Consider the following 27600-nt stretch of genomic DNA (forward strand, 5'->3'; position numbering starts at 1 on the left):
TGAAAAGAGTGCTTTCTGATGAAAGCTGCAAGGGCTGTGAACTCATTCCAGTGGTGGGCTGCATTGATAAAGGAAGTAATCAAGATGTACATTCCAATTCTTCACCCTTTTCCCGAAGTGTACCCCCTCGTGGATTTCAAAGGAATGGAGTGAGGAATATGGTGGAAACTCCCTCCAGCCATGCTTGCACCAATCCAATGATTTTTAAATGCATGAGGGGGATTGAACGAGTGCAATCTTCTGGAGAAAGGTAGAGAATCGTAACGTAGCCATTGTATTGTGGATCATCCAATCACTTGTCATGCTTTGTGTTCTCGAAGTCCCAGCTACATTGATGACCCAATGAAAGTATGATAAATATAATTCTATGATAAGAATATGATCCTGGCACAGAATCTAGTTAACCCCAACCAGCTTCATCAGAACACTAAAGCCTACATTTTGAGAAAAATAATTTCTCATTTTTATTAACTTGCACATTCTGTTCCTCGTAAAACTCCCTCTGTAATGTACTTTGATAATGTACTACGATAAATAAAACATTGTAATTATGTTGTGGCTATTGGGGTTTAAACGTTTTGGAAGCACTGCTGGAGCTGAACATCTTATCAGTTTTTAGAGAAGAATGACTTGTATTGTGCAGTATAACTACTACAAAATAACTAGTACTAGAAGTACTAGCTACCATTTCAGTATCCACAATGACCAAAATATTGCATCAGCATTACAGTAATTATTTTTTTGCAAGGCTAATGTAACCTGTCAGGCTAGTATTAAACACAAATGAAGAAGGTCTAAGACAAAGGTGATGTAGAGTATCATGTGTCCTCTACTGAACAGACTGCCATCCTAATGACTCTCTCTCTCTCTCTCGCTCTCTCTCTCGCTCTCTCTCTCTCTCGCTCTCTCAATTTAAATTAAACCCCAACGTTCATTCTGACTAATTAGAAACGAATGGTCTCCCTATAGAGCTGAAACAGTTCTACACACAGACTGGCTCACTAACCTCCGTCCTCATTTGCCAATGTCTCTCCACTCATTTCCCCTGGGCTTCTTCTGTGTGTTTTCCTTGTCCAGTAGCCTGGAGTGCTGGAAGCAGCCTTCTAGGCAGGGACAGATGTTAAGTGGCATTGGAAATGGGTTTAGGGTCTCTGTAGGGACGACTGAACGACCCCCCCCCCCCCCTTCCTGATTCGCTACCTCCTGCTGTTCATACATCACTGATGGGAAGGGATGCACACACACGTGCATGTATATAAATGCTACACATGTAAGACGCACACACATACGGAAAACACGAACGTACACACATACACTTGAGTGTTCTGGAGTTGTGGTTTTCTTAATGGATGTCTGACATGTGTTGCTGCCACTTCTGGTTTCCACCTCATTTCCTCTCATTTAGGATTTCTCAGACTCAGCTTATTAGGTGGACAAAGTCAACAGATTGCTCTTTCTTAACTGCCAAAAAAAGAAAGTGTGTTAATGTGCAGTAATGTCAACTCCCTATAGGCTTTGACTAAATGTTGAGGTGTGTATATATAGGACATCTGGATTTAAAGGTCACTGTTTGGTGCTTGGAGGTGAAAATGCTGAAATTGCAAAGTCAAATGAAATGCTGTTCTTTCTCTCTCTCTCTCTCTCTCTCTCTCTCTCTCTCCTACAGAAATTGCTCAGATGACCAGTTATGACAGTGGGATAGCGGAAACACCAGAGACGGATGACTCTGTGAGTATTCAGTATATTTTATTCAAGTTTTTAATTACAGGTTTGATGTATTTCAGTAGAATAAAGTTTCTCTACTCTCGTCCTCCCAGTCCCAGAGTCTGAGCGCGGCCCTACGATCCCGACGAAAGCCCTGCGAGATGGACTTTGAGATGACCAAACTCATCAGCAACGGAGCCTACGGGTGAGAGAGACATCTCTGGTGTTCGTCAGGACGGTTATATGATGGAATCCAAACCTGTTTCAGCTGTCATTTAGGATTTGAATTGGATATGTGATTTGGATTTACTCACATTTTGTACTCATATTTTCAACCTTCAATTCATGGCCCTGTCCTTTTCTGTTCCTAGCACTTAACACCTAGCAGCACTTACATCATGTATTCCCTCTCCTACAGAGCTATGAATGTGTGATTTCAAGCCACCTTTACCACGTTTATGGCTAACCGTGTCATTCTCTGTCTGACAGAGTAATGTATGGTTGATTTAACTTAGCCTTTGCTACGTGCCGAACATATTGACTCCTCTCACTCTCCGCCTCTCTCTCTCTCTCTCTGACAGGGCTGTGTATCTGGTGCGCCATAAGGAGACCAAGCAGCGTTTTGCCATGAAGAAGATCAACAAACAGAACCTGATGCTGAGGAATCAGATCCAGCAGGCCTTTGTGGAGAGAGACATCCTGACCTTCGCTGAGAACCCCTTCGTGGTCTCCATGTACTGCTCCTTCCAGACGCGACGACACCTCTGCATGGTCATGGAGTATGTGGAAGGTAGCTAGCCTTTTCTTATTTTTTTTTTAACGGACCCAAATCGGTGGAAGACAGAATGCTGACACCCGGGGGGATAAACTGCTGTAGAAATACTGGTTCATGTTAATGTCCATCCCTATTTTTTACCAAATGCACTTTTTAGGTTGGGATTAATCATTAATAATTTTACAAATGTTGAATGTACTTCATTGTAGTATATTTCAATGTCAGAATTAACTCAATAAACCAAGTATCTGTCTCTGTGTGCCATTAGGAGGTGACTGTGCCAACCTGCTGAAGAACATGGGGCCCCTGCCTGTGGACATGGCCAGGATGTACTTTGCTGAGACGGTGCTGGCTCTGGAGTACCTCCACAACTATGGCATCGTCCACAGGGATCTCAAACCAGACAAGTCAGTCTCTAATATCTCTATAGTAAGGTCAGATAATGTCACTGAGAAGGTAGATAGATATAGCCTGGTCTCAGATCTGTTAGTGCTGACTGGTGATTTTTATTTATTTGTCTTTTTTTTATTAATTTATTAATTTCCAACATGTCACACTAGCCAAGCAACAACAAATAAAACACCACATAAACACACATAGTTCACTCTCCTCCTATTTTGTCACATTTCTATACTTTTCTTTGCATATCACAATTGAATCCTAACAAGAAATTGAAAGACAAATGTTGCGTATATGGGAGGGCTGCAACGAAATTTAAAGAACAAGAAATAAATAGGTAATTCATTTTATGAAATGCTAAAGTTAGTCATAATAAAGTTGCCAGCAATTTTTCATTATGTACATTATTTGTATAAATGTACTGTACATATTATTGATTGGTATATTGGTTTTGTATAAATCATTTTGTATCAATACCCATGATTATTATTGACAAATTATAAATCAAATCTTCCCCCATTTTCATTCACACCAAGACAACTTCAAACTTGGCCCATTTGTTTTCATATTCCTTTATCTTTCCCTTTATGTTTACAAAAAAGATCACGTTTGACAGTGTTCATTGACAGTTTGAGCCATTCTGCAAATAAGGGTGACTGCTCCTCTTTCCAGTGCCTTAAAATGACAATTTTAACAATGAGAGTTAGTGACCTGAGCATGGAAGCATTTGGTGTATTTTGACTGATGATCTTAACCTTTTTGAAATTGCCAGTCACTTGAGTGATCAATGTTATTGTGCCAATTGAGTGAGATTGTGTAGTTGTACAGTCACAGTCACATGTAGAGGGTTGCAGATGTAATTGCAGGGTATAGTACATTTCCTGAGCTCCAACAATGCCGTACGCTATCTTCTGCCATTGGCATCCATGTTATGGTTTTCTCTCGTTCTCTCCCTTCCCCAGTCTGCTGGTGACCTCCATGGGCCACATCAAGTTGACAGACTTTGGGCTGTCCAAGGTGGGCCTGATGAACATGACCACTAACCTGTACGAGGGACACATAGAGAAGGACGCCCGGGAGTTCTCTGATAAACAGGTACATTGTGTGGAGATGATTGACATTCTACCTACAGTATAAGCCAATCTTTCTTGCTCATTTATTTATTTTGGTAATGAAAACAAGAAAGCAGAGAGAACATGACAACTATGGTATTCAGTCTGAACACTGTTCGAAGTGTTCAGAAATTGGATACCAACAGCTTTCAGGTTATTCTTTTTCCAATGTGACAATGTCCAGCCTCAACCTTTCACCAAAACATACTACTATTATAATGTGCCTATACCTGTTGCCTTCTGTCTGTGTCTGCAGGTGTGTGGGACCCCAGAGTACATTGCTCCAGAGGTGATCCTGAGACAGGGCTATGGGAAGCCTGTGGACTGGTGGGCTATGGGCATCATCCTCTATGAGTTTCTGGTCGGCTGCGTACCCTTCTTTGGAGACACACCAGAAGAACTGTTTGGGCAGGTCATCAGCGGTCAGTCTAACTCTCTTCTCTCCTTGTGATTTGACTTATGGGGCGAATCCTAAGTTCCAATGAAGTCGAATTTGCACTTAACGTTGACATCAATGCATAACTAAGTAGGACAAAAATATGCAGGCCTTAATGGTAATATCTAATTATTCAGTATGGAATTAGACGGTGCCAATCTTTCCGATTCATTTGGGATTAAGGCATGTAATGCACAAAACAGATGGTGTGTGGGGGTGTGGATTCAGCTTGACATGAGACATACATTTTTTTTCAAGTTTTTGATAACTTTATGATAGTTTACAGAGAACCCAAGTGTTCCCTCTATCCTATGTTAATGAATGTGCTGCCATGACAGATTTGGTGTGCTCTCCATCATGGCAGGCCAGAGGGACGCAGTGTTAATTAAAGGGCTCTGAACACGCTGAGCTGAATGCCACGCTGCTCAGGCCTGAGGGCCACCATGCATATTCATGCTTCACTCCCAAATTTGATGAAAATGGGAGCGAAATGGCGCCAAAGAGAAATCCGTGGAATGGCGCAGTCTATACTGGTGTGGCTATTTTTCTACTTTTGCGAACAGTCTACCCTTGTCAAACACACATGAACACACAGAGACATGGAGATGCACACACAGATATTTTGATCACATACAGTACCTTCAGAAATTAGTCATACCCCTTGACTTATTTTACATTTTATTGTGTTACAGTGGATGGATTAAATTGCTTGTTTTTTACACACAGTACCCCCATAATGACAAAGTGAGATGTTTTTAGACATTTTTGTTAAATTATTGAAAATTAAATATTTCATTTAAATAAGTATTCCCACCCTTTGCTATGACACTCCAAATTGAGCTCAGGTGCATACAATTTCCTTTGATCATCCTTGAGATGTCACTACAACTTGATTAAAGTCCACCTGTGGCCAATTAAATTTGTTGGACATTGTTTAGAAAGAAACACACCTGTCTAAATAATGTCCCACAGTTGACAGTGCATGTAAAAGCAGAAACTATACTAGTTCCAAGGAACTGTCCAAAATATAATTGTGATGAGGCATACATGTATATCCAGTGGTGGAAAAAGTACTCAATTGTCATACTGGAGTAAAAGTAAAGATACCTTAATTGACAATGACTCAAGTAAAAGTGAAAGTCACCTAGTAAAATACTACTTGAGTAAAAGTCCAAAAGTATTTGGTTTTAAATGTACTTAAGTATCAAAAGTCTAAATATTTCAAATTCCTTATATTAAGCAAACCAGACGACACAATTTTATTTTTTTCTCTCTTATACTGATATCCAGGGGCGTACACCGACACTCAGACAAAATTTACAAACAAAGCATTTGTGTTTAGTTATTCCGCCAGATCAGAGGCAGTAGGGATGACCAGGGATGTTCTCACTCACTCTTGAAGTGTGTGAATTCAACCGTTTTCCTGTCAAATTGTAACACGTACTTTTCGATGTCAGGGAAAATGTATGGAGTAAAAAGTACATTATTTTCTTTAGGAATGTAGAAAAGTAAAAGTTGGCAAAAATATAAAAAGTAAAGTACAGATACCCCAAAAAAACTACTTAAGTACAGTAGTACTTTAAAGTATTTTTACTTAAGTACACCACTGCATATATCCGGGTGAAGGGTATACAACCATTTCTAGAGTGTTGAAAGTTTCCAAGACCACAGTGGTCATTGGGAAATGGAAAAGATATGGAACTACCCAGACTCTACCCCGATCCTGACCAAACGGGCAAGAAGGACCTTGGTCAGGGAGGTGACCAAGAACCCAATGACCAATCTGACAGAGCTACAGAGTTCCTTGGCTGAGATGGGAGAACCTGCCAGAAGGACAACAGTCTCTACAGCACTTCACCAATCTGGGCGTTATGGGAGAGTGGCCAGACGGAAGTCACTCCTGAGAAAAAGGGCACATGACACGCCTGGAGTTTGCAAAAAGGAACTTGAGAGACTGAGAGCATAAGGCAAATGATTTTTCAGAATGAGACAAGAATGAGACAAAAATGTAACTCTTTGGCCTGAATGCAAAGCCCTGTCTGGAGAAAACCAGGTACAGCTCATCACCTGTCTAACACCATCCCTAACATGAAGCATGGTGGTGGCAGCATCATGCTATGAGGATGGGATGTTTTTCAGCGGCAAGGACTGGGAGACTGGTAAAGATAGAGGAAACAATCAATGGAGTCAAATAGAGCAAAATCCTTGGTGAAAACCTGCTTCAGAGTGCAAACAACCTTAGACTGGGGCAAAGACTTACGTTTCTACAGGACAATGACCCCAACCATACACCCAAAGCAACGCTGGAATGGCTTCAGAACATAAATGTGAAAGTCCTCGAATGGCTCAGCCAAAGCCCAGACTTGAATCCCATTTGAAAGTCTGTGGAAAGACTTGAAGATTGCTGTTTACCACCGCTCCCCACCTAACTTAACAGAGCTTGAGAAATCATTAAGGAAGGAAGAATGGAAGAAAATCCCCAAATGCAGATGTGCAATGCTGATAGCCAATACGACTTAAAGCTGTAATCGCTGCTAAAGGTGCTTCTTGACTCAGGGATGTGAATACGTCTATAAATTAGATATTTCATTTTCAATACATTTGCTAAAATGTATAAAAAAATGTTTTCACTTTGACATTATGGGGTGTGTACATGGGTGAGAATTAAAAAAAATACTGAATCAATTTTGAATTCATCCTCTAAAACAACAAAATGTGACCGACAGGCTCGATTCGGTCTTTTGTAGCAAAATTTGAAACGGTGTTCTTTACATTGGATACATTTTTATGTCCAAATGTTATGTCTTAGTAATTCTGCTTTGAAAGTTGATAAATTTGTAACCACACTTTTGAGAAAATGTCCCTTGAATGTATTGGTACCTACTGGAAAGCTCGTCTTTATCTTCACCCATTCAGCATCGTTCACACCTTCTTAGGCTTCAGCCCCACCCATCTCTTTAAGGATTCACATGTGAGGCTATGTACTAAACAACTAGATATTTCAAGACTAAAGGCTGGCTTATACTACGGGTGTATTCGTAAATTTAATCAGAGTGTGCTCTGGGCGTTCGAGGAGAAGGGTTGGTCCGGGGGTTCTGACTAACAGCAGTCAAGCACCCAAGCTAACTGGCTAACGTTGGCTGGCTTGCTAGCTACTTCCAGACACAAATGAGAGAACTCTCTGACCATTTTACTCACTCTAGCAGAACTTGTTTGGCTGTTTTTACGTTATCTAGAGCATTGGTGACTGCAACTGTGCTGTTGGCAAAAATGTACTGACATTTTTATGCCAACGATTAGTGACACAGGCCCTATTCAATGGGTGTTGAGCGTTCGTAAATTATTCCGCGCTCTGGCACACTGACGGGAGTGCTCTGAAATCGGAGTAGATGGCCAGAGCGAATTTACCAGCTACGTCTATCGACAGTTGTTGCAGTGACATTATGAACATTCTATTGAAATAGTTACTTGCATAATGTAGTCTTTTGTTTAGACTTGTAGCTAGCTAGCAAGCTAAACAATTAACCATAATCCCATCTCATAACGTTACTACCCTGCATGAATCTGCAGGTAGATAACCAACCAGGTTCAATTTGAGCCAGCTAGCATTAGGCTATAACTAGCAATGCAAATGGCTCAGAGATATGAATAATATTACTACACAGATCATACACGTAACATTAGCTAACTAGCCAGCTAACGTTAGCTAACTAGCTAACAGTAGGCTTTAACTTGAAATGATAACGACTTTCTGCCAAAATGAGAAATGTCATATCTGAAAATGTAGCTAGCTAGACTATCTTACCCGTAAACATGGATGGACGCTTCTCCCTCTCTCTCACGGATGCCATGGTTACCCTTAGTTTGAAGACGTAATCCAGAGTCAGGTGTTTTATACAACAGTTCTCTTTTTGACTCCGTCTGCATATTTGCAATCAAACGCCAGAATTATCTCCATCTCCTTAGCTATCATACTTTAATTGCACTGCCTTCAAAACTCGGGTTTTCCAGAAAGTGGAGAGCAACACTTATGCAGTGTTAGCAGATTATAAATTATTACCTACACATAATGACCAGCTCATGTTATAGACAGCAGCGAGCTACATGGCAGATCAATTCGAACTCATCTCTCTGCATGTCGAGCCTACGAGCCTACTCATTACCTAGGCCGATCATGGCTGGCGGGATGGTTGTTGTCTTTTTCTGTGGCTAAACCAACTAGGCTCGTAATTTAACAATTGTATTCATATTTACAGATGGCATACAAGTGTATTATTAAGGCACATGAAGTTCACATGTTCCAGAAGGCATTTCTGCCTAAAAACGCATTTTGATAATAAAAAAAATGGCGCGACATACGCCCAGTTTCCTAAAACGAGTCACGTGGATAAGTCGAAGGGTATGAATACTTTCTGAAGGCAATAATGTATGTAACAATGTAATTATTTAAAAAATTCAGACCTGGATAATACATATTATTCCAGTACTGGAGAACAGACAATCATGAATTTAATCTCATCCTTGAGGGAGTGAAGATCGCCAATTTCCAAATTCAATGGTGTGAATAACAATATGCCCTTTTGTCTGAGGAAACTCTCAATGACATGCATTAATCAGATTGACTGTGGGACTGTTAAATGTGGCTAACTGCTAACTCCGTATGTGTTGTCTATGGGATAGTGCTAACGGCTAGTCAACTCAGTTGGTTTTTTTGTGTGGGATATTGTTGCTAACTTCTAGCTAACTCTATATGTGTTGTCTGTGGGATTTTGCTAAGTACTAACTATAACTGAGTGTGTTGTCATTTCCAAGATGAGATCAACTGGCCGGAAGGAGAAGATGCTCCCCCTGCCGACTCCCAGGAACTGATCACCCTGCTACTCAGACAGAACCCTCTGGAGAGAATGGGAACAGGTAGGCACAAGTTGTGCACAACACATGCCACATACAAATACCTTTTTCACTCTACCAAACCAAACCAAGCTGTACTAGGGTGGCCTGGTTTCACATCCACCAAGCAGATTACGGTTAGAGTCGGCCCCATATTTATGTGAGTCAGGCAAAAGATTGGATTTATTGGGGCTACGTTTAATTTGTTGAAACTCAGCACAGGGTACAGGAAATGAAATGTTTTCTATTATTAGAGGTTGAAGGTGTTCAAAGGTTTACTAACAGTTATGACCTACCAGGGAGCGTCCTCTCCCCTCAGTTAAAACTGTCCAGGTACAGACAGTGGTTATTGTCATAACTCTCTTGGTGCCTTCTCAGCACAGCCCGTTATTTAAAGATACAAGGCTGGACAAATGGGATCAAACAAATGGGCGGAACAGTTTATCACAAAACCCCGCTGCCTCACCTTTTCCTTTCCCCAATTACAATAATTCCTCCCGGGCCACCTCGAATGTCGACCCGGGCAAGGTCACGCATCTTCAGCGTCTGCGAATCATAAACATTGTCCCTGACCTGAGATGAAGCCATGGGCTCCCCACTGTGTCTTAAATGGCACCCTATTTGCTATATAGGGCTCTGGTCAAAAGTAGTGCACCGTGAAGGGAATCGGGTGCCATTTGGGACGTAGCCTTTGTCTCCTGCACAGCACTGTATTCATCAGATCCAGAGGTTGGGCTCGAACTATTCATCGGTGGCCCTCCGTCTCTTCCTCAAAGGTCACCGACAGGAAATTGCACTGCATAATTGATGGCTGGTGATGTCACTTTTGGGTGCTGGCCAGTAAAAAAGAGGATGAAATGTTAGCGTCTGCATTTCCTTTGTGTTGGGTCAGTGGCACCGCTGTCCAATGTCAACTTTTGTCTTGAATGGACCAGAAGTTTGTATGTTGGTACTTGCAGTAGGACTATGTGTGCAAGATATCTGTGTCCATCTCTGTGAGTCTGTTTGTGTATGCAGAGGTGGAAAAAGTACCCCATTTGCCATACTTGAGTAAAAGTAAAGATACCTAAATAGAAAATGACTCAAGTGAGAGTCACTTAGTAAAATACTACTTGAGTAAAAGTCTAAAAGTATTTGGTTTTAAATATACTTAAGTATCAAAAGTAAAAGTACAAATAATTTAAAATTCCTTATATTAAGCAAACCAGATGGCGCCTTTTTCTTGTTTTTTTGTATTGTACGGAAAGCCAGGGGCACACTCCAACACTTAGACATCATTTGTGTGTTCAGTGAGACCGCCAGATCAAAGGCAGTAGCGATGCCATGGATGTTCTCTTGATAAGCGTGTGAATTGAACACTTTTCCTGTTCTGCTCAGCATTCAAAATATAACAAATACTTGTGGGTGTCAGGGAAAATGTATGGAGTAAAAAGATAATTATTTTCTTTAGGAATGTAGTTAAGTAAAAGTAGAAATTGTCCGAAAAAGACATAGTAAAGTACAGATACAACAAAAAACTACTTAAGTCGTACTTCAAAGTATTTTTATTAAGTACTTTACACCACTGTGTGTATGCGTGTGTGTACAGTGTGTGTGCATTCATAAAGTATTCAGACCCCTTGACTTTTTCCACATTTTGTTACGTTACAACCTTATTCTAAAATGGATTAAAACATTTTTTCCCCCTCATCAATACGCCATAATGACAAAGCTTAAAACAAAAAAAACGCACATTTACATAAGTATTCAGACCCTTTACTCAGTACTTTGTTGAAGCACCTTTGGCAGCGATTACAGCCTCGAGTCTTCTTGTGTATGACGCTACAAGCTTGGCACACCTGTATTTGGGGAGTTTCTCCCATTCTTCTCTGCATATTCTCTCAAGCTCTGTCAGGTTATATGTGTCTGTTCATAATGTGTTTGTGCATTCTTCCTTAGGCGGTGCGTATGAGGTGAAGCACCACCAGTTCTTCCACACTCTGGACTGGGACAGTCTGCTGAGACAGAAGGCTGAGTTCATCCCTCAGCTGGAGTCAGAGGACGACACCAGCTACTTCGACAGTGAGTCTAGTCTACTTCCTGCTCTTAAAAAGTACAGTAATCTATACTATAAAATACAGCTACTTCGACAGTGAGTCTAGTCTACTTCCTGCTCTTAAAAAGTACAGTAATCTACTATAGAATACAGCTATTTCGACAGTGAGTCTAGTCTACTTCCTGCTATTAAAAAGTACAGTAATCTATACTATACAATACAGCTACTTCAAAATTGAAAGTTTTTTTTCCCCCCACAGCTCGATCAGATAGGTACCATCACCTGGAGACGGAGGAGGAGGAGGATACGAATGATGAAGACTTCAATGTGGAGCTACGACAGTTCTCCTCCTGCTCTCACAGGTTCTCCAAGGTGTGTTCTCTTTCTTTCTCTCGCTCTGTCGCTGTTTCTCTCACTCTCTCGGTAAGTCACAAAGCATTCACTCAAGGCATCACTACTCGCACACTTCCATATCACTCCTTATAATGGAAAGCCAATTGTGTATCAATGAGGTCGTTACCTTAAACAGAAAATGATTGTAGTTCAAACCAACATCTGGAATGCTTTCAGTGTTAACTCAACATGTAAGATTTCATATGGAACAGACTTGATTTGGTCCATAAGACATGCTATGCATCTTTACCCCAACCCCCTACATCATGTAATGTAAGTCTCAGCTTTGCATAAATGTTCTGCTGCAAATCAGATCTATTTTGGGAGAACGTAGAACACAATGCCAACACGTGCGCGTTGTTGTGCTGCATTGCAGTATGTTCTGCCTCTGAAAACAATGTGCCTTCGAAGGCAGGAGAATGGCTGAGGAAGAGTTTTTGTTCCGTGATCCACCACGACCCACCAGTTTATAGTGCACAGCCTAGCAGTCTAAGCAGTGGCTGCTGCCGCTATTTTGGAATCACTGCCTGTTTTCTATAGTATCAAGGTCTGTCCCAACTTTTTCATACTATGAATGGACATATTTGTGAGTGATGTGTTTAGGTGTACAGTAGTTTTTTTTCCTCTATGAGGACAGTCTGTAAGGTCTCTGTCTGTGTGTCTGTCCCTGCATGTGTCGGTCTCTCGGTCTGTGTGGTGTGTAGGTGTACAGCAGTTTGGACCTGTCCCGTGGCCAGCTGGAGGAGAAGGGCGAGACGGAGGAGAAGAAGAGTGAGAGCTCTCTGACTGTGGACTCTCTGAGCTGGACACCGGAGTTCACTGAAATGTACGCTTCACAATATCCCTTCTGTTACACTCAAACTCTGATTAATGACCATCTATTGTTTTCACACACCTTTTGGTTCACTATTCATTCAGTTCTCATCACCATTACACTTGCAATGCATAACCCAATTAGTCAGTACAACAATTATAATACAGTAAACTAGTATGTTTTGAATGTTTCTTTTCTGAGGGTGGTTGATATTTACCCATTTCCATTTTCTCCCCTCAGGCACACCCTGTCCCGATCCTCGGACACAGAGAGCACTAGCATGGGCCTTCGCCCCCCCGGCCTGCTCCCCAAGTTTGCCATCTCGGCCGAGGCAGAGGACGGAGATGAGGAGTCCCTGGTCCTGGGGGACCCCAGCAAGGTGGCCTTCTCCGTCGGAGAGGACGAGGCTGACGCAACCACCCCCGGGAGCACCCACAGCGGGGCTACTCTCTCTGGTATGGAGGCCTGGGCCTAGAGCACTGGTTAGAGCTGGTAGAAGATGTAGGGATAATGCTAGATATGGGCATCATGTTGGGTGTTTAAGACTGTGGGTTCAACTGGTATTCGAAAGCAAAACAAAGTTATGATATGGTTCAAGGTTTTTAATGTGCTTGATTGTAACAAAAACATGAATGGAACATTTTGGACATAATTGTATCCTGTTCTTCTTTGGTCTGTAGGTAGTTTCTCAGAGCACCTGGACCCGCTTCCTTCCAGGGATGAGGGCATAGACAGCCCTGACTCCTCCTCCAAGACTCCCATGGACCTGGGAGGGCAGCATGGCGGCCTGCAGCCCGATGGACATGGGGATAAGCATGGTGGTGTTGCCAAAGTTTCCAAGTCTGTCTCAGCTAATGCCCTCTCCCTCATGATCCCTGGAGGTGAGAGGACACACACACACACAACCCCTGTGATCTCTAGCATTTCGATTTAGAGGAGGTTAGAGGACAGGATGAGGAGTAAGCGCGAGCACATAATTAGAATTAGAGCGATGGATTTCGAGAGAGGAGTGTGAAAGAGATGAAAGATGCCGAGATGAAAGAACTGTGTGAAATTGGCACAGCTCCTGCTGGGATGAGGCTCCATTTTATGGAGTGGCTGTGTGCGCAGTAGCCCAGAAGAGGAGCCACTAACTCGGTGGTGAGCTGAGAGGCCCTTCCACTGTTGGGAGGGGAGTAAATCCCTTAGGGCTCACTCCCAGCAGGGACACAGTAATTCATGGCTCCCAGGCTTTATAGGAACAGCTGGGTACTGAGGGGATTGCCACTGGAAAACAGGTCAATAGAAATGACAGTAGCGGTCTTTGTATGTGTGTCTGTGTTTTTACCTTTAAATGAACCTCCACTGGGTTTTTGGTTTGAAGAATTTTTAGAATTCAAATTGATGGTCTGCTATTCAAAAAACGTTTATGGTAACACTTATTTAGCTTTCACACTATCTGGCAGATTCCCAGATTAGTCTCTTGATTGTATCACAATGGCCACAATATTTCCCCTAGTAAAAACCTTTCATTAATGTGTGTCTCATATTGGTACAGATATCATTAGAAATGTCTTTCTCATTCTTCCAGTTATCTTACATGCTTTGTGATATTTACAGCCATTTTTAACCATTCAAAATAATGACATTTATTTGTCCGTCTTATTGTTCCAGATATCTTCGGGGTATCCCCTCTGGCCAGCCCCATATCCCCCTATTCCCTCTCTTCGGACCCATCTTCTCGTGACTCCTCCCCTAGCCGAGACTCCTCGCTCTGCGTCATCTGCCCTCGGCAGCCAATCATCATCCACAGCTCAGGGAAGAAGTTTGGTTTCACGCTGCGGGCCATCCCGGTGTACGCCTGCGACCGTGATGTCTACACTGTCTACCACACGGTCTTAGTAAGAACAGCCTTGTTTCACCATGTTGGGACATACACAGTCAAATAGCTAATGAAGTACCGGTAATACAGTACATTTCTGTTGGTCACTTTCATCCGTGTCATTGGATATTGAATAATATGTTAAGTGGCTGTATTCAATTAAATCTGTACCATGGGAAACAATGTTTTGTTTTTGTACTGCAATATGATCTCATTATTGAGTGATGATAGATACAAGTAGCTAACTGTGTTTCTATGTGTTTAGAATGTGGAGGACCCGGGTCCGGCCCTGAAGGCGGGGCTGAAAGCTGGTGACCTCATCACTCATGTGAATGGAGAGCCGGTCCACGGCCTGGTCCACACTGAGGTGGTGGAACTGCTGCTCAAGGTCAGAGAACCATTGGATATAAAGCTTTCAACAGATGTACTGTAACTGCTAGTAACAATTGTCCACAAAGGGTAGTGACGTAATCGTATAAGCATAAGGTATATTTTAAAGGTATTTCTAGTTTGCAACTTGATATTCTCATTGTTTATCTACCGGTAATTTCATTTACAGTAGTCCAGCCAACTATTTTTTTTATTTACAACCCTGTTTCTAACTTAACACTCATTTTGGGCCAGTTTATCTAATGTGTCCATGTATCTGCTTCCTTTCCAGAGTGGCAGTAAGGTGGCCATCTCCACCACACCGTTTGAGAACACCTCCATAAAAACAGGGCCTGCCAGGAGGAACAGCTGCAGGAGCAAGATGATCCGACGCACCAAGAAGCCCAAGAAGGAGAAGACGCAAGAAAGGCAATAATTTCATGTTTGGCTTTGTTGTTTTCTATATGAGAAACCATTTCATTATTAGATATGAACCAATGAACTAGATCTAGGTCTCTCTACAGTGTGCTCTGTAGAGGTCACTATTAAGCTTGTACAGCAAGCGTTTGCAGGTTTTGTCATATACAGTATAACCACAGGGTGTAGCTGTGGCTCCTTGCAACAGTGCTAAAATTACCCCCTGTCACTACTAGACAACGACAACTCTCATCACCACTGTCGGTCAAGTTTTTCATTCCAAAGATCTCACTGTGGCTTTCATTTTTGATTGACTGAATGGTTTTATTGGTTACTCAAGAACATAAACATTGTTATATCACCATTTAAGAACAATGATCATAACTCAGCAAAAAAAAAAGAAACGTCCTCTCACTGTCAACTGCATTTATTTTCCGTAAACTTAACATGTGTAAATATTTCTATGAACATAACAATATTCAACAACCGAGACATAAACTGAACAAGTTCCACAGACATATGATTAACAGAAATTGAATAATGTGCCCCTGAACAAAGGGGGGGTCAAAATCAAAAGTAACAGTCAGTATCTGGTGTGGCCAGCAGCTGCATTAAGTACTGCAGTGCATCTCCTCCTCATGGACTGCACCAGATTTGCTGGTTCTTGCTGTGAGATGTTACCCCACTTTTCCACCAAGGCACCTGCAAGTTCCCGGACATTTCTGGGGTGAATGGCCCTCGCCCTCCGATCCAACAGGTCCCAGACGTGCTCAATTGGATTGGGATCAGGGCTCCCCTTAGTTCAGGGACACATTAGGGACTAACATTTCTGTTAGTCACATGTCTGTGGATCTTGTTCAGTTTATGTCTCAGTTGTTGAATCTTGTTATGTTCATACAAATATTTACACGTTAAGTTTGCGGAAAATAAACGCATTTGACAGTGAGAGGACAGTTTTTTTTTTTTTTTTTAAGTTATAACACATTTTTAAGGATAGTTTTCTTAGATTAGACGCTCTCTAGAGTCTAGACCACAAATACATTCTAGTGAGTTTCTGGGCCTCATGCTGGTAGACTGACGTCGTCTTCTCTCCTCTCTCTCCAGGCGGCGGTCTGTGTTCAGGCGTTTTGCCATGCAGCCCTCCCCTCTGCTGCAGACCAGCCGTAGTTTCTCCTCTCTCAACCGCTCCCTGTCCTCTGGGGAGAGTCTCCCAGGGTCTCCTACCCACAGCCTGTCCCCCCGCTCCCCCACCGCAGCCTTCCGACCAACCCCCGACTTCAACCAGTCAGGTGAGATAGACTGTCAATCGTTCACATTCGATGGAATAAATTAAATGTACACAATAAAATAAATTTTAGAATTGATCAGTGAAACAATCATTGTTTCTTAAATTAAGGTGTACAATATTTACCACTATAAAAGATTATTAGTTGAATAACGTCCTTCCCTCTGTGTTTCCAGGTGGCAACTCCTCTCAGAGTAGCTCCCCGAGCTCCAGCGCTCCAAACTCCCCCGCAGGCTCCGGCCACATTCGTCCCAGCACCCTCCACGGCCTGGGCCCCAAACTGACGGGCCAGAGGCTCCGACAGGGCCGTCGCAAGTCCGCCGGCAGCATTCCCCTCTCCCCGCTGGCCCGCACCCCATCTCCGACCCCCCAGCCCACCTCCCCGCAGCGCTCACCATCTCCCTTACTCAGCCATGGGACCATGGGGATCTCTAAGACCCCTCAGGCCTTCCCAGTCAAGATGCACTCTCCCCCCACCATTGTCCGCCACATGGTACGGCCCAAGAGTGCGGAGCCGCCCCGCTCGCCGCTCCTCCAGCGGGTGCAGTCGGAGGAGAAGCTGTCACCCTCCTACACGGGTGACAAGAAGCACCTGTGTTCCAGGAAGCACAGCCTGGAGGTGACCCAGGAAGAGGCCCTGGGAGAGGAGGTGCGTCCTGGGGACATGGACCACCACACCCTGCAGAGTGTGGAGGAGACGCCCAGCGAGCCTCCGGCCATCACCCGGGTCCGGCCGGCTGAGCAGGGCTGCCTCAAGAGGCCCGTTGGCCGCAAGATGGGTCGGCAGGAGTCTATGGAAGAGCTGGACAAGGAGAAACTGAAAGCCAAAGGGGTGATGAAGAAACAGGACTGGTCAGAGAGGCGAGAATCCCTGCAGAAGCAGGACGCTCTACAGGAGTCTGATACATCTGGTGCTGAAGGAGGAAGATGCCAGGGCAGAAGCCAAGGCTCAGATACAGTCTCACTGGAAGGCAAAGCTGCCAGCTTCACCCTAAAAGATGTTCTGTATAAGAAGCTGAACACGCGTGCCGGTGATGGCACCCCCGAACCACTAGGGGGCAATAGCGCTGACTCGTCTCTGTGCTCTATCCATCCTGACTGGAGCCCCCAGAAGCCTGAGTGGCAGCTGTCCAGGCAGAGCAAAGAGGGCGGTAAGCCAGACAGGCTTGATTTCAAGGCCCCCAACATGGAATTTGCCCGAAAGAGGCTGTCGTTCGAGGAGCGAGAAGACGGCGGCATGTGTCGGCTCTCTCCCGGCATTCATGAGAGCCTCCATTTTAGCTCCATACGTTCCAAGAGTCTGCAGCTGGACTCAGCGCTGGCTCTAGACCACATCAAAAGTACAATGATCAGCGTCCACACCAGCCCTGAGGGCCTGAACCCCAAGATGTTCTCTGGGAGGGGGGATGGAAGCGCCGTGGAGAAACTCCAGCTCATCTCCTCCAATGAAGGCTCCCTCAGGAAGACCTCCTCGGAATACAAGCTGGAGGGGCGTCTGGTCTCCTCCCTCAAACCCCTGGAGGGCACCCTGGACATTGGCCTTCTTTCCGGGCCAAGGGTGTCTAAAACAGACACCTGCCTCTCCAAGTTGGCTGACAGCGATGGCGGCTCAATAGGGATACCCACATGGCTGCAAAGCCCAGTTGAGCGGCAGGTGTTGATTCCCCTGCTCAAACCCTCTGACAAGCAGAAAAGCCCGCCCACCAGTATACTAAGCCCTGCAGCTGTTGTGGCCCTCAGCAGCCCAGTTCCCACCAAAGAGGCTAGTATTTCCAACACTGGGTTTAAATGCAGTAGCAGTGGTGAGATGCCACACGACAGACCTAGTCACAGTGAACCCCCTATGGCTTCCTCCAAGGCAGAGGTCTCCGACTTTGGTGGGAAACAAGAGAGCAGGTCCAGTATGATAGCTCACGATCATAGGACATCCCGCCACAGCGCCCACTTTTCCCACTGCGGGAAGACGCCCTCCATACGGGAGGTCAGCAACGAAGACCAGGAGGAGGAGGTGGAGCCACCTCAAGAGACTTCAGCTCCTGCACAGCAAAACAACATTGACATCTCCAAGACATCCGATACAGTTGTCGCCGCAAAGCCAGGGAATCCCAGGAAGACTGCACCATCCGTCCCTGCCCCAAAAGTGGAGGTTCATACAACTGCCCCTCATGTAGCTGTACCAGTGAAGCAAAGTTCAGATTGTCAGTCAGGGCCCAGTTACCTGCAGAGCAATGAGAAACAAGGACCAGCTGAGAATACAGGTAGCATCACTACATTTGTACAATATATTTTAGAGCAGACTCCATACCTGTCAAAGCAGCAGATGTTATCCAGCAGTCCCTCGACAGGGACCACAATGCAATCGTCCATCCCTGCTCCAATACCTAGTCTTGGAGATAAGAACCGAACAAGTGGTCAAGCTTCTCAAAAACAGCATGGCACGGAGAAAACCCAGAATCCCGACACGGTTCAAAGAAACAGGCCAGTTCCAAACAATGCCAATGAACCTGCCAGTGTGTCTGCTGTTGAGGAGCTCCAAACTGCAAACGCAGGAAGAGATAAAATGGCCCAAGTCAGAGAGACAAGTCCTAAAGTGGATGTAAAATGTGTTTTGTCAAAAGAAATGTTGTACAATGCAACTGGTAAAACAGAAGCAACACAAAGGTGTGATCAAAGAAAATATGCTTGTACCCTTAGCAGTCAGGTAGCAAATAGTAGTGTAGCGAAGCAAAGTAGAGAAGATCCCACGTCACCAAAGATGAAGGGTAGCAATGCAAAGACTGGAGAGCGAGAGCAGTTATCTTTAACAAATCGACCTTCTGAAAAGGCTTGGGTCAAAGGCGCTCTTGAGGCAGAAATACCCATCACTAAAAAGCAAACTGTTGATGTAAATATCAAAGAGACGAGTCCTGTGCGGACAGTGAAACAGTCCCCACCAACGATCTTCAATCCCAAAACTAAGCCAAGATCTGACTCACCTCTCCCTTCACAAACTTTTGGGAAGACAGAGGAGGAGAGGGGGATGTATGAAGCGAAAACGCCAGCCACGGCCCCAGTCGTCAAAGTGAGCCTGGATTCAAAACCGCAAGAGTCGTCTCAGAACACCTCGGTCTCAATGGTCAAAGAAATCCCAGACTCAAAACAGAAAGATCCCCTACTCAAAACCTCAGTCCAAAGCCATGTCAAAGAAAGTTCAGTCTCCAAACTAAAGGAATCTTTGTCCCAAATTCCTGCCCTAACTCCAGTTGTCAGACAAAACTCTGACCCAAGAAAGCAACAGAAAGAACCAGAACCCCACACCTTTGCACCAACCCCAGCCCAAGTCATTAAAGATAACCTGGACTCAAAACAGAAATCAGCCCCTCAGAAAACCTCTATCTCAACCTCAATCAACTCCAAACAAAAGGAAATCACTACTTCAACAGTTGTCAGACAAATCATAGATTCAAAACATAAATCACCCCCTCACAAAACTCTTTCCCCAAACGCTACCACTGTCATGAAAGAGCCAGCCCATATCTTTGCTGCAACCCGACAAGCCCAGAAAGAGCCTCCGACCTGGTCCAGTGCTCCCTCCCAATCCGCCCCTTTACCAGTGGTGCCAGCCCCAGCAGTGAGAAGAGAAGCACACCCACCCAAAGGTGGAACTCTCTCAAGCAGGGCCAACGGCAGCACCGGACAGGAGGCTGTGGTCCAGACCTCTAGGGAGGACCAGGAGAAGCCGAGGGAAGAGGCCCCTAGGTCAGAAGGCCTTAGGTTGGACTCTTATAGGGGCCTGGGTGGGGTGGATGCCACAGGGCCAGCAGCCACTACCCCCAGCAACAGCACCCCCCAGGCCCAACTCAGCACAGCTGAACCAAGGGTCACTAACTCTGACAAGCAGGTAACCTCCAGCCGAAAAGAACAGGCTGACAAGAAGAAAGGGGAATCTGCTCAAGAGGTAGCGTCTGCACAGAAAAACACCAAGAGAGAGATTTCAAGAGTGGCTGCTGTGGTGAAAGAAGCCACAGGTTCAGACAAAGACTTGGCCCGACACAAGCAATCAAAGGATTTGCCACGTGGCCCCGCAAACAGGAAGTAAATGCTGGATTTAAAAAATATGACGGCAGCCACCTTTGCTTTTGCGATATGTCAGAAATAAAACATTTTTGTTTTTGCTAGTAGTGTCATCATGCCTTATTTTTTTGAGAACCGGGGAAGCTGTTACTTCAGTGTTTATATTGCGTGAGAGAGACAGATTTTTGTGTGTTATCCTGAGTGTGTGTGGTGGTGATTGTGAATGCTTGGTCGATACAATAAATGTCTAATGTTTTTGGACTGAATGTAGACTGATTTGCTGCTCATTTGTGGTTCTCTGCTGTGTGTAACAAAGGTGTCAAATGTGTATCTGGTGATTGATTGGGGGCTTTATTTTTAATTGACAGCAGAGTGCAATGTGCAATCAATATGTCAGGGGGCACGTTGAATTGAATTGCACTGGGTTTAGAGCACCTGACGTTAAAGGTAGCAGACTTTGGATGCGTGTAGACTGAACTATGTCCATTTCACTCCCACTCAAAGAGTTATGTGAGCTGAAAACACAGTAGCCATGGCACATCATCCAGTCAACCATTTAAGCGTTGTGATATTGATGCAGATCATTCACTCACACTCGTTATACCGAAGTCAAATATCACCAAGTTTGTTTAGATACTTTATCTTATGTCGCTTTTTCTTTATTTTCTATTACCAAGAAGTGAAGTTAGCTTTTTGGGGGGTTTTGGGATAGCGGTGCACAGAAGTAACGCACTATTTTCTGTACTTCTTACCTATAACTATTTAATATGGAATCATCTTACGGTTCTGGAATCATATTTAGTGGATGAGGCCTTAGGGTTATGGGGAATAAAAAAAAACTTGCTGTTCTTAGCAGGTTGTGTTGTAATTCACATTCCTTTCACATCTCTACATTTCTTAACCTTTGATTTTTATGCAATATCTTGTAAGTAATTATGTCAACACTAACTGTACAAATTGGGATACATGGGCTTAAGTAAATATAAGTGTTTGTTTTATATGTATATATTTTGCAATGTCATGTTTGTATACTCAGTGATGTCATTTCAGAATCATGTTCTGCTTGATAATTCTGTGGTCTAGAATAAGCTAACATAATGTCTATCTATACCTATCCAAAATACATCCTCTCTAACATGGTAATTTTAACAGTTCCGATATGTTCTGAATTTTACTTGAAGAGAAATAAAGCATAAATGGGCAATTGTGCTTTTCCTCAAAAATGTAGTGTTGAAAATAAACAAATAAAAAGCTGGAAGAGGCAAGTGGTTCCCAAGAATGTGTTCAATCTCGATTTTGCCATAATGTATGAAGAATTGTAATACACTGGAATATTTCACTGAGCCCAATAAATTTGAATATTTCACTGAGAAAATATGTATGTTATTATGACAATGTGTAGAATGCAAGCTCAATGAGTTGATGGAATGAACCAACAATTCTAAGTATGTTTGCCACACTGTGGAAGAGATTTCTGAAAGTCCGTTTTTAAGGAGTAATCTGCATCTTATTGGGTGTTGTTTTCCAGTTTTGTTTATATTTGTGCGATATAGATGTTCATGCAATGGGAAATGCATTTTTGGGTATGGTAAATTAAAAAAGGGCTCAAATTCAAGTAAACGTCTAGAAAATATATTGGGAACGTCAGGGTTGCAAGAGATTTAGATTTCAGATAATCTTCTGAAGTTGTGTTCTATTGTTTGTATTGTTTGTATTGTTTTTTTTTGTCATTTTCATTCAACTCCTGTTTTTTTCTTTTCTTTTTTCCGTAAGCAATGCAGTAGCCTACATTTATGTGCCAGATCAGCCAGATGAAAACAATATCCAGTTAAATGTCTAGCTAACAATAGGCTTGAAATGACTGATTTTGTAAGAACAAAATGCACCAGTATACAAATCTTATATACATAGGTCATTATTCTAGACAGCTGATGTTTAGGTGATCATACTGGCTTTGTGTATCAAAAAACAGTGGACTTCTTTTACGCTGACGTAGGCATATCCTGTAGTTTAGCCGCCAGTCCTTTTGATTGCATATCCTAAATATCCAACACAAAGTAGATTTTCAAAATATGCTATACAATATTTACTCTAATGTGGGCTATGTCATAACAATAGACAATCTACTTTATCTTAGGGAGGCAAACAAAAACTAAACGGGACGCTATATATTTACATAAATGGTAACCTGTACCCACGAATGCACATTGTAGAAAATAACGAATGAGATTGATTGTAAAGATTTTTTTTTTTTAAATAAGAATCTGAAGTTTTACTATTCTCATTTAGTTATTGTAAATGTATTGTCAAACATTTGGGGGGAGAGGAAAAAAAAATTCACCTTATTAGACACCTTTCCCCTTCCTTCTACTTGTACAAGTTAGTAGAAAGAATGATTGAGATGAGAATGTTGGTCCCTATCAAACAGGCTCTTCCCACTGGCCAAAAGCGGGTTGAGTCAACCTTGTTTCCACGTCATTTCAACCAAAAAGATTCAATGGGATGACGTTGAATGAACGTGAAAAACTGATCGGATTTGAAGAAAGTCATCAATGTAAGGGAATTTCATTTTTTTTTTTTTGCACCTAACTTTAACCAAAATTGAATGACACGGTGACATTTTTTGTTGATTTGACGTTGAATTCACATTAGATGACATTTCAACCAAATGTCAAATCAAAACAAGACGTTGTGCCCAGTTGGTGGATACAGATGGAAATTAATCAGAAAACACTTTCTTTTAATGATGGAGTGTCTATTTGTCCCCATGCCTTTTTTTCTGATTGATGTTTAAATCCTTTAAAAATAGCACATTCAGTGTTTGTTTACAAATACTTCATGGATGTATATTTTGTATATTGTGTTAATGATTTGCCAAGTCGATACGCTACGTCACAGGAAATATGTTCGTGTTGGTAGTGTCTGTGACTTCCTCACCTATCCAGCCACCCTGTTGTGTTAGACTGTCTATCTGTGTGGTGGTCAATGTCTCTGTTTCAACATCCGTCGGGTCCCACATTTGTCCTGCTTGTTTTTGGAGTTTCCTTTTTTTCCTTTATGTGTGAAACTAGTATTAGATGAACTTGCTTACTATATGGTTTGTCTTTTAGGATTTGTACAATACAGATGTTTGAGTTTTTGTATTTTGCCCAAGGAAATCTCTATGGATGTCATAGATGTATATTAAAACAGATATTTATACTTCTAAAGTTGCATAACACTGAAAATAAAAAAGGCATGGTAAAAGTCTGTTTTTTTTCTCTATTGATATAATGAAATGATCATGAACAATCTGAATATGCATTATTATTTGCGTCATTGTGATATAAAGATTATGAAGAGATATACTAAAACGGCATGCCTGGCCTTGACTGTATCCTTGGAATGTTCAGTTCTAATGGATATGGTAGAACTACCCTGATTGTTTTAGTCAATGAACTAAACTTAGTTCTGACCCACTTACTTAAATAGTTCCGTTAAGATGCACAAACTCTCATCTGCAGCTGTTGATATGCAACAGCTTACTTTTGTTTTCAGTTAAGTTTAGGGTTGGGCTATGGTTAGTGAATAGTTAGCTGAACAGTTTGTTGATAGCAAGTTGAACATTATTTTATACCATCTGCAGGGGACTATTTCCAAATAAAGTGTTACCCTTCGAAGCATTTCATATTCTCTATTTCTTTCTTCGTTTTTTTTATTATGACACATGCAGTTGTTAAAATTGCCATTGACATAACATGTCCAAATTGTAACAAATTGTATCAGCAAATGCACATCTGATAACCTTTCCTTTGAACCAACACGTCCTATCTATGTAAATCACTATTGGTATTGCTTTGAATCCAACCAATTCATGTTGGAACAGTTGCATGCCAAAGGGTTGTCACTCAGGTCAATTTAGCTATTTTCTCTTTTGACAGAGTCTACTTAAACCATTTCTATCTGATTAATGGCCAAATTGAGCAGGACATTATTCAGTGAGTTGAATGGATTCGTATTGGCAACAACTAGTTTATTACCACTAAGATCGGCATACGTCAGGTTGGTGAGGTAGTGAAATGCGTTCTTCTCAAGAGATGGAAAAAATCCCCATCAAAATCTTAGTTAAATTCAGAGATCAGGTTTTTTTGCGTCAATCCACCTATGTCACAATTCCGCATCTGCGTTGGAAACTGGCAGAACTACAGTGCTGTTTGTCAAACCAGCAGAAATCGCCGGAAAAAGTTATTCTCGTGAAAACGTCTGAACAGTTTGGCCTACTAACTAATATGACCACTCTGTCTGAAGTTAACCTATACAAATGAATGGAAGAATGGAGGTAGTTATGTGCCAATAAAAAATATTTATTGAGCTTACAAGGTCAGGGAAGTGACCAAGAACCCGATGGTCACATGGAAGCCACTCCTCAGTAAAAGGCACATGACAGCATGCTTGGAGTTTGCCGAAAAGGGACCTAAATGACTCTCAGACCATGAGAAACAAGATTCTCTAGACAGCTTCTACCCCTGGAGCCATAAGACTCCTGAACAGCTAATCAAATGGCTACCCAGACTATTTGCCCCCCCCCCCACGCTGCTACTACTCTGTTATTATGTATGCATAGCCACTTTAACAACCCTACCAGCATGTACATAATTATTTGACACATTGACTCTGTACCGGTACAGAGTTATTAGTTTTTCTTATCCCTTTTTTTAATTTACTTTTTTTGGTATTTTCTTAACTGCATTGTTTTTCTAAGCTGTTTGTTTTCTAAGCTGTTTAAAGACACAGTCAACTTAGTGCATGATTATAAGTGAAATAATCTGTCTGTAAACAATTGTTGGAAAAATTACTTGTATCCGACTTGCCAAAATATAGTTTGTTAACAAGAAATGTGTGGAGTGGTTGAAAAAACAAGTTTTAATGACTCCAACCTAAGCGTAAGTAAACTTCCGACTTCAACTGTATTGAAGCAACATCTCAAGACATCAGTCAGGAAGTTAAAGCTTGGTCGCAAATGGGTCTTCCAAATGGACAATGACCCCAAGCATACTTCCAAAGTTGTGGCAAAATGGCTTAAGGACAACAATGTCAAGGTATTGGAGTGGCCATCACATAGCCCTGACCTCAATCCCAAAGAAAATGTGTGGGCAGAACTGAAAAGGCGTGTGTGAGCAAGGAGGCCTACAAACCTGACTAAGTTACACCAGCTCTGTCAGGAGGAATGGACAAAAATTCACCCAACTTATTGTGGGAAGCTTGTGGAAGGCTACCTGAAACGTTTGACCCAAGTTAAACAAGGTATATGTCTATGGCTGACACTCTCAGCCATAGACATATAAACACCTAGACTTACAAAAAAACCTAGACAATACAAGAACTAAACAAACCACCCTCGTCACACCCTGACCTAACTAAAATAATAAAGAAAACAAAGATAACTAAGGTCAGGGCATGACAGTACCCCCCCCCCCCAAAGGTGCGGACTCCTGGCCGCAAACCTAAACCTATATGGGAGGGTCTGGGTGGGCATCTAACTTCGGTGGCGGCTCTGGTTCTGGACGCCGCCCCCCTTCTTTACACTGATCCCTCCGCCCTTGTAGCACTGACCCGTGGATCATCGCTGGCGACCCCGGACTGGGGACCGTCGCTGGAGACCCCGGGCTGGGGACTGTCGCTGGAGACCCCGGGCTGGGGACCGTCGCTGGAGACCCCGGGCTGGGGACCGTCGCTGGAGACCCCGGGCTGGGGACCGTCGCTGGAGACCCCGGGCTGGGGACCGTCGCTGGAGGCCCCGGACTGGGGATCGTCGCTGTAGGCTCCGGACTGGGGATCGTCGCTGGGGGCTCCGGACTGGGGACCGTCGTTGGAGGTTCCGGACTGTGGCCCGTCATTGGAGGTTCCGGACTGTGGCCCGTCAAACTACACAAAACAACAAAACAAATTGTGAAGCTAAAATGGCTAGTGCAGAAAGGCAACTAAACATAGAATAAGAACCCACAAACTACCCAAGGAATATGGCTACCTAAATATGGTCCTCTATCAGAGACAACGATAAACAGCTGCCTCTGGTTGAGAACCAATCTAGGCAACCAAAAACCCCTAGACAATTCAAAAACTAAACAAACCACCCTCGTCACATCCTGACCTAAGCAAAATAATAAAGAAAACAAAGATAACTAAGGTCAGGGTGTGACAGAGAGAGGCTGGACTGAGGACTTGTGGGCAGGTCCTCACCAGACATCACCGGCAACAACGTCGGCTATGGGCACAAACCCACCGTCGCTGGACCAGACAGGACTGGCAAAAAGAGGAATGTCAGTGTTCTGCCATGGCCAGCGAAGAGCCCGGATCTCAATCGCATTGAGCACGTCTGAAACCTGTCGGATCGGAGGGTGAGGGCTAGGGCCGTTTACGCATGGACCTCACTTTGTGCACGGCTCTGTCATGCTGAAACATGAAAGGGCCATCCGTAAACTGTTGCCACAAAGTGTAAGCACAGAATCGTCTAGAATGTCATTGTATGCTGTAGCGTTAATATTCCCCTTCACTGGAACTAAGAGGCCTAGCCCGAACCATGAAAAACAGCCCAAGACCATTATTCCCCCTCCAGCAAACTTTACAGTTGGCACTATGCATTGGGGCAGGTAGCGTTCTCCTGGCATCCGCCAAACCCAGATGGTGAAGCATGAATCATCACTCCAGAGAATGTGTTTGCACTGCTCCAGAGTCAAATGGCAGCGAACTTTACACTACTCCAGCCAACACTTCGCATTGCACATAGTTATCTTAGGCTTGTGTGCTGCTGCTTGGCTATGGAAACCCATTTCATGAAGCTCCCGACCAACAGACGTTGCAGGCAGTTTGGAACTCAGTAGTGAGTGTTGCATCCGAGGACAGACGATTTTTACAAGCTAAGCGCTTCAGCACTCAGCAGTCCCGTTCTGTGAGCTTGTTTGGCCTACCACTTTATGGCTGAGCCGTTGTTGCTCTTAGATGTTTCCACTTCACAATAACAGCACTTACAGTAGACCGGGGCAGCTCTAGAAGGGCAGAAATTTTATTAACTGACTTG

The 27600-nt window shown here is 43.3% G+C and overlaps 1 protein-coding gene and 1 long non-coding RNA gene across 10 annotated transcripts in view; one reads left to right on the forward strand and one right to left on the reverse strand.

The window, feature by feature from the left end:
- Positions 1-23789, forward strand: part of LOC110509694 (microtubule-associated serine/threonine-protein kinase 3) — a 178209-nt gene extending 154420 nt beyond the window's left edge. For all 9 annotated transcript variants that reach the window (XM_090227064.1, XM_021590733.3, XM_021590734.3 and 6 more), the window contains 17 exons: positions 1667-1728; positions 1818-1909; positions 2286-2494; positions 2748-2886; positions 3841-3973; positions 4247-4412; positions 9239-9340; positions 11255-11377; positions 11611-11723; positions 12449-12570; positions 12799-13013; positions 13239-13439; positions 14212-14438; positions 14685-14807; positions 15081-15217; positions 16310-16494; positions 16667-23789. In XM_090227064.1, the coding sequence (XP_090083190.1) occupies positions 1667-1728; positions 1818-1909; positions 2286-2494; positions 2748-2886; positions 3841-3973; positions 4247-4412; positions 9239-9340; positions 11255-11377; positions 11611-11723; positions 12449-12570; positions 12799-13013; positions 13239-13439; positions 14212-14438; positions 14685-14807; positions 15081-15217; positions 16310-16494; positions 16667-20568 (6251 nt within the window). In that variant the 3' untranslated portion in view covers positions 20569-23789. The remainder of the gene's footprint in view (positions 1-1666; positions 1729-1817; positions 1910-2285; positions 2495-2747; positions 2887-3840; positions 3974-4246; positions 4413-9238; positions 9341-11254; positions 11378-11610; positions 11724-12448; positions 12571-12798; positions 13014-13238; positions 13440-14211; positions 14439-14684; positions 14808-15080; positions 15218-16309; positions 16495-16666) is intronic.
- LOC149970431 (uncharacterized) overlaps positions 10012-27600 on the reverse strand; it is a 123796-nt gene continuing 106207 nt past the window's right edge. Inside the window, exon 3 of the long non-coding RNA XR_016493356.1 lies at positions 10012-10149. This is a non-coding gene — a long non-coding RNA (uncharacterized LOC149970431). The remainder of the gene's footprint in view (positions 10150-27600) is intronic.

Source organism: Oncorhynchus mykiss, chromosome 29 (assembly GCF_057628025.1).
Source record: "Oncorhynchus mykiss isolate SJ-2025 chromosome 29, ASM5762802v1, whole genome shotgun sequence".
In the NCBI taxonomy this organism is placed as follows: domain Eukaryota; kingdom Metazoa; phylum Chordata; class Actinopteri; order Salmoniformes; family Salmonidae; genus Oncorhynchus; species Oncorhynchus mykiss.